We start from the raw sequence: 10,255 nt of genomic DNA on the forward strand, positions 1-10,255 counted from the left end.
GGGACGCCACGGCGTCCGCCACGCCACTACTCGTTCTTCTTCTTCTTCTTCTTAATTTATGGCTCACGCCTCCAAACAGTAAATAGGAGGTCGATACGGCCAGTCCACTACCCGCTCGAATATCGTCGTACGAATAGCTGCATCGGCAGCGGCCTTGTGTAAACACAACATATACGCAAAACAGTGCCAAGGCCGCGCGCGCCAGCCGACCCGTTATCGCTTCGAAAAATTTCATATTTTGCAAAGTAAATTCATACCGAACGCATGCACGTTACTCGAATTTCGAATTGGTTTTTCGGCGAACCAGCTATTGTCCCGAAATTTCTATCTCGTTTCATTGCAGTCCAACGTTTACCCGAGATAACGATTCATTTCACTCGATCAAAATTCAGTTTCGTTAGAAATAGGATAACGTAGCGTATCAAATTTGTTGTTAGTAATCGGTATTAAGAATTATCAATGTAATGATGAGTAAGAAGCAAAAAAAGATAAAATAATTTTAAAAACAAAAGTCAATATCGTCTAAGCTAATGTCAAATCAATAACAGGTGATTGCAGGTAATTGCTGCTCTAATTCTGCGCGGTATTATTAGCTCGGAAACTATTGCGGTCGAATCTCAACGTTTTCATATTAGGACTATTTAAAGTGTAATTAATGTCTAGAATATGCTACTAAAATATATAGAGACATTGAAATATTTTGTATTGATATTGAACTATATATGATATATATAAACGTAAAATAAGAAAAATGACATATTCAAAAATTAGCAATTTGTCAGTGAAGCATTAAAGAAATTTTTTTAATTCCTTCTAAATTGGAACAACGTTTTAATTAGGATAGTGAATATGCATAACTACATGCACTTTCTTTTCATGTTATACTTACTTTTAATTATAATGTATTCTTTAACTCTTTGAGGACGAGAATTTTCTAACAAAGAAACTTAAAAATCTCGTTCTCTAAGGATTTTTAAGCTCGCTGAATCTTGGCCTCAGAATTCTAAAATTTAAATTCAATTTCGACAAAATAATCTGCTTATCGTGAAATTCGATTTTAGAAGGTTCTTGATATCGCTGAATTTGAATATAGTCTGAAAATGTCGAATTTCAAAAGGACAGTAAATTGATACCTCCAATGAAAGAGGATCTAATGTTACAGGCTCATAATCAGAGTTAGAGATGTCAGTTTGGAAATTAGTACTAACTGTTTGCGTAGCACTAATGAGTTTGAAATCGATCAAAACTGGGAACTTGACGTTCGTAATTAAAAATTCTCATGAAACTGATTGTGAGTTTCGTAAAAATCAAATTATTTATTTTTGTTCGCCATATTGAACTCACCGTTTTAAATTGTTTATTTTTGACTTTGATTCAAATAAAGCATATATTGCTAAATCATTCCGTAAGCCAAGTGTTACAAAAATCGAACGGGTAATTTACAAAATAAAAGGTAACTTCGAATGAGGTCGGCTGTCCACAAAGAGTTCAAACTGTCATAAGTTTTTAAAATACGAACATTGCAGTCTTGGTACAGAGTTGTGTAAATTTCTTTCTTTATCAAAGTTGTGATGGTTTACGATATAGGTAAGCGAAAAATATGTCGTTTTTCCACAAAAACATGAATAACAGACTTTGCAATCGATTTCCTCTCATTATCTCAAAAAAATGTTTATTTGTGTCACTTTTCTATCAACGCGCGCGCGTATTAGGAGTATGTATATATTTAATTTTATTAATATTCATATTAATGATAGTGATAAATTTCTGTTTAACTTTTACACACTCGTTTAAAATTTAATTTCCCGAAAAAGCTTTCCGCTTTTAATTCCATAAAAACCTGTCAATCGCAATCGCGCACAAAATGGATAAACAATTAATTTATGATTTCAAAAATTCGTGGTTTTTGGATAATTTTAATTAAGCTGGATGCCGCTTAATTGGAATTCAGTTTTGTATATTTCATATTTTCCATTATTTCCTCTGCGAGTTGAACAAATATATTACGCTGCAAATGAAATGCATATATAATAATATGCAACAGTTACAATAACATACATACATGAATCATAAGTAGATGCTTTCTTTAGGAATAAACGACGTACACTACGCGTGCAAATCTCCTGGGACGACTGACGATTTTGCAAGCAGTCAGATTCACGACGGAGTATACAGAGACTGCATTAATAACAGCGAAATATTAGATCGTCGGTATACACGGTGGATAATCCAGCGGCGTACATGAATATGCAGTTTCTGGGGGCTCCACGGCGGGTACGAGACGGTAATTTCGTTCGACACGCGGAGTTGTGTTAATCCCTCGTTCCTTCGTGCATTAACCACCTGTCGTTTCACTTGCAGGGTCTGTGCTTTCGGTACTTTCATCTCTTCCTCGGGGACGCGATCCTGTGGAACACAACACCCCACGCGACATTTCCACGACACTGCGAAATTTAAATAACCTCTGTCAAAGAGAGTCTTACAGTTAAAGGTTAATCATTATTGTCTCGTGTACTTAAGGAAAACCTTTGATCCTTTAAACGACTTTCCCTCGTTTAACTCGTTCCAGTATCCGAAAGCTAATCTTGTCGAAATATTTCGGGAATTAATTAAATCCCAATCTTAATTAAATCTTATAATTTTATTTCGAATAAGCGGGATCTTTATTGAGATTAGGCCATCAACTCTGGTTTTGGAATATACCAGAAAATGATACGAAATCGAGTTGTTCCAATAAGAAATTCTAGCTAAGCGTTTAATCTACTAAGATAAGATTTTCTTATTAATACTAAATCTTTATTCTGTGAAATTCTAGTAAAATATTTATATCGCAGAAAGAATGGCTGTGAAGAAGATTACAGAGCGAGTATATTTATACTCATTAATTACGCGCGTAAAATGATTAGCAAGTAACCTTTGGCGGAGAAGTTTTACAGCCGGAAGTTGCTCGACAAACTAAAGTTTTTGCGCGGCCACGTCCGCTAGAAGTAAAACGTTTATTAACGAAGAGTGGGCGTATCAATTATGGCCTTTGGCAGCTTGCAAAAATGAATAATTAAAAAAAATCCGAGAGCATCAGTTGAGATTCGAATAACAGCTCTACAAAGATTAATTATTAAACAAAGTTTAAAGGTCGCAAAAAAAGAATTAAATCACTGCAACATCGATCTCGAAATAACAACTTTCTATTTGTGATAACATTACCATTTCCACATATCATATCAGGCAGACAAGAGGAACTGAAAATTTAATATCGAATGGCCCCGAATTACCTCGAATGCAATCTAGTAAAGATTAAAGGAAAATTACCGCGCTCTTTATGAAGTTTACTTAATAAATTACGCATGTAAATTGCTTGTCTATTGTTACTATACATGTCGGAAACCTGTACATTGATGTCGTCTCGATATAATATCGTATTAAAAAGCCAAGTAACATGTACGATCAATAATAATTTTATCTTCACATTCACAATTTATCTTCACAATGTTTAATTCCAATGATTAATTTCTAATGTTTAAGGCACAATCAAATATTTAAGAATAATTTAATATTAAACAAAAGGAAAAATCCTACAACTATGTCCACACACACAATTATATTAGGCATCCTTATAAATTTCGTCATACTTGTAATATGTAGATTTAAGTCTAACATCTCAATTTCGATTCAAAAACTGATTTATAGGACTTCTGAAATGACTAATTTATCTGTAGATATTGTTCACGTAACGATCCATTTTCCACTTATTTTTGTTTAAACTGAAAAATTGTGCGCGAAAATTAATTTAAAAAAAAATGTATACTTTTTTATATGAGTACATTAAAATTTTCATTGTTATATTAATTCCGTTACATCCATGTATATCTCGATGTTAAAACCCATTTAATACGAAAAATATATTCAGCGATACTGTTGCGCATAAATAAAATACCGCGCGGACGAATGTCGGGATAATTGAAATTTATCTCTCGGCGCGAGCCAAGGTGCCACTAATTGAGCCAGGATTTAATTAGCCGCGTTCCAAGCGAGCAAGACTCATTCGCCGTTTTGTTTCGCAGGATACTTCCCGCTGCCGTCGGTTTATTGCCTCGCCTGGATTTGCCTCGACGTGCTATTCTGCACCGCCAGCATAATGCATTTGTGCACTATAAGCGTGGATCGCTATCTAAGCCTGCGCTACCCGATGAAATTTGGGCGCAATAAAACGAAGAAAAGAGTGACGCTGAAAATCACCTTCGTCTGGATCCTCAGCATCGCGATCAGTTTACCTCTGAGCTTGATGTATTCGAAGGTGAGCCGTCGTATTTTCACGTCAATCGCATTTTCGATTTCTGTCCGCAAGAATTATTTCATTAATCAAAGTCTTTTTTTATTTATCTTCTTTTTACTACCCCTTCTTTTCATCTTTCTTTATCTTCTACTTTTCATTATGTTCTCGTGGATATTAGGTGAATAGATGAAGACAGTTATTGGTAAAACTTTACTACTCTAGTCCTCTTTTTCTCATCCTTATATTAATAATTCAAGCGTGTCTGAAAAAAGTACCATTTTTTTAATTTTTCGGAAGAAAAAGAGAACTTATTTTCATGAAAATTATCTTCAAAAATTCTACAAAAAGATTACCGTAATAACTAAAGATATGCGCACAAATTAGCCTTTGCAAAAGTTTTTAATTAACTAATTCTGAAAAGAATCGTGTTAAAATTGTTAAAATTTCAAAACGTTGTAAGTGCAAGTAAAAATGCAAGTCAACTCGTTGTAAATCCAAATAAAAGTACCAGTTGCACAAATGGATTTACAACGTTTTAAATTGTACTAGTCATTTTTCCCCTGCAGCAGCACTTTTCACGCTAAATATTAATGTGTGACAGAAAACACTTACAACCTATTCGTATAATAAAATAAATTTTCACAATTTTGACACTTATAACGTTTTGTCGTGGCACGCCTCAATTAATTAGGTAGTCGGTATTCACACTTGTTTTTTATCGATAAATGCGCGCATTTATTTCTGAAATTCTGTAGTATAAATATAAACTATATTCTATGTGCGCATCGATAAATGTATAAATACGGACTTTAATTTTTAATTTGTAATTATTAAATTAAAGATAAATTATGTATCAGTTCATTTTTTTTTTCTTGAAAGTAAATGTTCTGTATAAAGAAATCTTTCTTCGTTTGTTCTCACGAATATTAAATAAGTAGATGAAGACAATTATTGGTCAGACAAATTTTATTACTCTCGTTCTCTTTCTCATTTTTATTAATAATTAAAAATAAATTATACATTTAGATAGAAATTATATTTTTCGTGAATAAAGTTTTATGTAAAAAAAATTTATTTCATCTACCTCTACAATAGAAATCACTAATACTTTTAATAGTACCGTCAGTTTAGAGATATTTTATTTTATTTTATCCCGTGCAAATGTTTTACTTGCTCCATATTATAATTCTAAAAAATTCTACATTTCGAGAGAGACAGAGAGAGAGAGAGAGAGAGAGAGAGCTGCACATGTATGAATACATGAGCAGCTTACAACGGCTAGTAGAATGTAACTGCGATAGTTTTTTGCTACACATACTCCTGCGCGAACATCCTACTCAATTTTCCATAACGACTAAAAGATTGCGAGGTTTCGCCCGTAAAATCCCTCTCAGGTGGCAGACGCGAATCTCGATAGCCGAAAGTTTATCGCTGTTTGCGGGAAACGTCGCTCATCGATCATTCTCGATGCAGGATAGGAACAGGATGGATTTATACAGGACTATACATCGCGTCGCCGTTTTTCATCGGCAACGTCCCCATGTCCGGAAAGGAAGAGGACCGTCGCGCCGCGATATTCTCTCGCCCGTGAGTGAAATTAACGGCATGAGATGAAGCGATGCTATATTATGAAACAGTTGTCCGCCGTTTTGGCATACGCGCTCCCTCGTAAATTCCCGACTAACCCTTCAACCGGCTGTCGTTTCAATGCGGCTTTATGCCACAACCGTTCCCGAAAATCGCGTTAAATGTCACAGTCCAAATACCGAGCCTTCATCATTGCTAAATAATACATAGCAAATGTGCAACGTACATTTTAAAGAATGACCTGCTATTTTTATAGTTTAATTGGAAGTAATTATTTTACAGCTCAATATATACATTAAAAGAGAATGTTAAAATGACGCCAATTTTTGTCCAAAAAGGCTAGTAATTAAAAGGAATAATGTTTTTGTAGATTTTTATCTTCTGGGTATGAATACAGTTATTAAAAAGTTCGTAGCGTTTAGGGAATATCTAAAAAATTAAGCAAGAATATCAAAATTTGGATAAATACAACGTATTTGTGCTCAAGTTTCGAAGTGTTCCCCAAATGCTATGAACTTTTTAATAATTTCATCGCATCCAACACTATTCCTTTTATTTATGCCTTTTTAGGTAAAAGTAGGTCCCTTTTTACGTCTATTGTTTTATTTTTAATCTATCTTTAATCGCCATTACATGTTCTTTCCGTTTTTACACATTTCCTATTTATGTCAAGAATGTTTAAGTAAAGTAATAGTACACCGGATGGGGGGAGGTCCAATTAGCTGCGCGCGACAACAAAGTAATTATACATGTCGCCTTTAATTTTCGCGAATGTAAACATGACTGCAAATTCCGGTGGAAAATGCCGACGTTATGGGTTTTTCGGGAATGGATGTAATGTGTACACGTCTAACAGGTTATTTTCTTACCTCGAGCGTGTTCATCGTCGTAGGAGCTGCCTCGGCTCGCAAACTGCTCTTGCAAATGTGCAAACTACTTTCGTTTCACGACGCGAGAGAGACGAGACGAGACGAGACGAGACGAGACGAGACGATAAGCACTGCCGCATCGACGAGTTTGTCGGACGAGTTTCAGCAACTTTACAACACCATTTGCTAGCGCGTTTCATGCCTTACTTGGGTATTGATCCAAATTTTGCGGCCGCCATATACTCATTCAAAATTCCATCCAACACTCGGAGTGAAATTTGTCTGACGCCGTGAGGCGACAAAAATATCCCATCCAATTCTATACACGTGTATTCCGTGTTTTCCTTTACATTGTAAATTCATTTACTTTAAACACATTAACCTAGATTCAAAGTAATCAATATCCAGATTAGGAAGATCGAATAGATAAAAAGTCTTCAGAGTGTACAAATTTTTGTATTCTGAATATCTTTATTTTTTTCAATCTGGACATTTCTATCAGTATAAATTTCTATCAGTGTGAATTTCAGAATTTTCGTAAAATTGGACGTCAAAATTCTGAAGTTTGTGAAATTGATAGAACTTTTTTATTTTTGCAGACTTTGATGTCACAAGTTTTTAGATCCACTGATTTTTGACACCGTTCCCTTACATCAAAAATAACACAACTGAAAAATATGATTTTCTAGTTATTATCATGAGTTAAGTAAACATTATTCTATTAGTCATTAAAAGTGAATTAATTCAGTTTCATTAAAAAATTATTAAAATTGTCGCAACTGAAAAAGGGTGATTCTTTTTAACTCTCCGTCTGTAACCTGTTTTTTTTTATGGTCTTAGACTTTCAAAAATGTGGAAAAATTCAGCGATTCTCCAACATCTCTATTACATTATCAAATAGTTTTTTAACAAAATATTTTAAGGATTCCGCTCTCTTGTATTTCGAAGAAATTTGAAAATAAAATTTCGTTTGTTTCGAAAGAGACTCAGATTGCAAAGAGTTAAGAGTTGTGAAACGACAATGATCAAAATGATATTTGATCATATTAAGAACACAAGAATATATTCTTTCTTTTAAGAATATATTCTTTTCGCCAATATTATTTGATTAGTCAATAATTTTCTGTCAAGGTGAAAAATAATTATTATTCCCCTTTTCTGAGGAACCAAATTTTTTTCAATTGTCATTTTTGAAGCAAATAATAAATGTTCCCTAAAATGTTCCCATTTTTATAACTTAGAAATTTCCGGAAGATTTTTTTCTCAAACCAAGATTTTTCCTAGAACGGTTTTCTCGTCGATGTTGTAACGCAAATAGCATTCTTGAATTCTCGATTTCCCAACACTTCCTTCTTATTTTGAAAAATCCACGTGGAAAATTAAAGGGCGTGACGACATCACTTCCAACGAGCCACTCTCAATTCTCACGAGACCTCACGTCGAGTGTTATCGACTGACGTCGAGTGGAATTCGCACCTTCCGGGAACACGTGTGGCGGATATACACATGCGTGGGCTGCAATTCTGCAACCAGAGGATGTCCATCTCCTCATCTTCTTTCCTCTTGCTTCCCCTCTTGCAGTCACCGACGGACGTTATCACCCGCGCTCGATCAAGGCGAATGCGACAGCCGGAGAAGCGGAACACGAGCTGACCATTATGGGCGACAGGGACTGAAAGCGGAAGCGTATTTCAAGGAAGATTCATGTCTATGGGGTGACCCGTAAGCTCCGCGTCAAACTTTAACGATGAGCACAATGAATTATGGAATGTATTGTCTCGCGGAAACTCCGTGCTAACTTTCAAAATAATGTGCTCGAGAAGACATATAAGGATGACTCGGCGATCGTCTCCGCAAATCTAAATTATTAATAAGTGATTTGCAGGAAATAACAAGAAGTTATCACAGAGGAGTGCCAACAATTTATTTACTAGCACTACGCCCTGTAAGAGTAATTTCAGCGAAATTGCAAAAACAGTAAAAGAGATATTATTAATAAATTGATTGTAATCTTTCCCTGCGAATAAAAAAAATGAAATACATACATTATTTCATTAATATCTTATCTTTTCTGTAAAAATCTATAAATAATAAAAATCATAATTCATCAATATCTTATTGATTCTTTGCTTAAAGACTTAATTAAGCATAAAGTGAATATTTATTTTAAACAATCCCTTTGATGTAATATTTTATTAAAATTTTATTGATTAGAAAAAAATTGGGACATATAAAAATTAAACATTAATTATTAGTTCATCGAAAATATAGAAATAGTTTACAATTAATTCAGTCTCTACAAAAACGTAACTTATTAATACATAATGTATATGTATAAAATAACGAAACTCTCATAAAAAAAGGATTTATCAATTTATTTACAATTAATATGCAATAATATATGAATCATTTTCATCATATTCTTCCTCTATTTTTGCTAATAAAAATTAATTTCTAGAATTAAAAAAAATTAAATACGTTTTGCGTCATTCTACAAATTTCTATTCATAGCTTCGTAAATAACTAAATAGACGAGCTGTTCATTAATTTTCTTAATTCTGCTTAGGAACCTAATTAAAGAGTTATAAGGTAGGAGACTAATAACATGAGATGCAACGGCTTTATTGCAGCTGGCAGAGTATTCCGCTAATTAAATAGACACACAAAAGGAAACCAAATATAAAAAAGAAACGCAAGAATATTAACAAAAAGTGACGACGAGCGTATTGTAATGCCATCGCGATGACGAATAATGGATGATAGGACGACAGGCTGACGCGTATTTCCGGCGTTCAATCTTCAGTATACTCAAAGGGCTCGGGTGGCTCAGCTTCCTTCTCTTCCTCCGGCTTCGGTCCAAAGGCTGAAACAAACCGGAAGTGCTCAAGCGCTCACCCTTCAAGCACGTACTCGATATTCCAAAACATAAACCCTGGCCCGTTCATTTACAGTATATAATTTTATTTGTGTAAATAAAAATGTATAATTTTATTTGTATAAAATTTATCTCTTTTGTGTGAAAACTTGAACAATATTAAAAACATATTATAGATCACTGTTAATTTTTTTAGACGCAAAATCTCTTAAATTAATCAAGAACATTTGAATAAAAGATAAATAAAGTTTAACAATTAACTTCTTTTAGATTTGAAGTCGAAATTTGGTAATTAATAAATATGGTTATGCAGTTTAGGGGAATCCCCCCTCCCAATGATCTTGACCTTAACATATATTGTTAAGGTCATCGCCCTGAGTGACCTTGAGAAAGTTTTAGCCATTGTTTAGCACACGTTACTCGTTAAAAAGTTATAAACAAAAAAAGTTTAAAAAATAATGTCTCATTTCTGCTATATATATTATATAAGTATATTTTACGATTTCCCACGCGAAGCAACTCTCCCCCCCCCCTCAACCCTGCAAATAACTTCTTCTTTCTACTATATGAAACGAGATTTCCTGCTTTAAAGTATATTCCACAACTTCCCACAACTTTTACGATTTCCCACGCGAAGCGACTCTCACCCCC

The 10,255-nt window shown here is 34.1% G+C and overlaps 2 protein-coding genes across 2 annotated transcripts in view; one reads left to right on the plus strand and one right to left on the minus strand.

The window, feature by feature from the left end:
• 5-HT2B (5-hydroxytryptamine receptor 2B) overlaps window positions 1-10,255 on the plus strand; it is a 56,661-nt gene that overhangs the window by 31,176 nt on the left and 15,230 nt on the right. Inside the window, exon 3 of the mRNA XM_018453457.1 lies at window positions 4,062-4,294. Coding sequence (XP_018308959.1) covers window positions 4,062-4,294 — 233 coding nt within the window. The remainder of the gene's footprint in view (window positions 1-4,061; window positions 4,295-10,255) is intronic.
• The window catches only part of Rpn2 (Regulatory particle non-ATPase 2), a 55,040-nt gene continuing 53,891 nt past the window's right edge, over window positions 9,107-10,255 (minus strand). The window contains exon 14 of the mRNA XM_018453456.1: window positions 9,107-9,592. Within this exon, the coding sequence (XP_018308958.1) occupies window positions 9,522-9,592 (71 nt within the window). The 3' untranslated portion in view covers window positions 9,107-9,521. The remainder of the gene's footprint in view (window positions 9,593-10,255) is intronic.

Source organism: Mycetomoellerius zeteki, unplaced genomic scaffold (genome assembly GCF_001594055.1).
Source record: "Mycetomoellerius zeteki isolate Tzet28-1 unplaced genomic scaffold, Tzet1.0 scaffold386, whole genome shotgun sequence".
NCBI lineage: Eukaryota > Metazoa > Arthropoda > Insecta > Hymenoptera > Formicidae > Mycetomoellerius > Mycetomoellerius zeteki.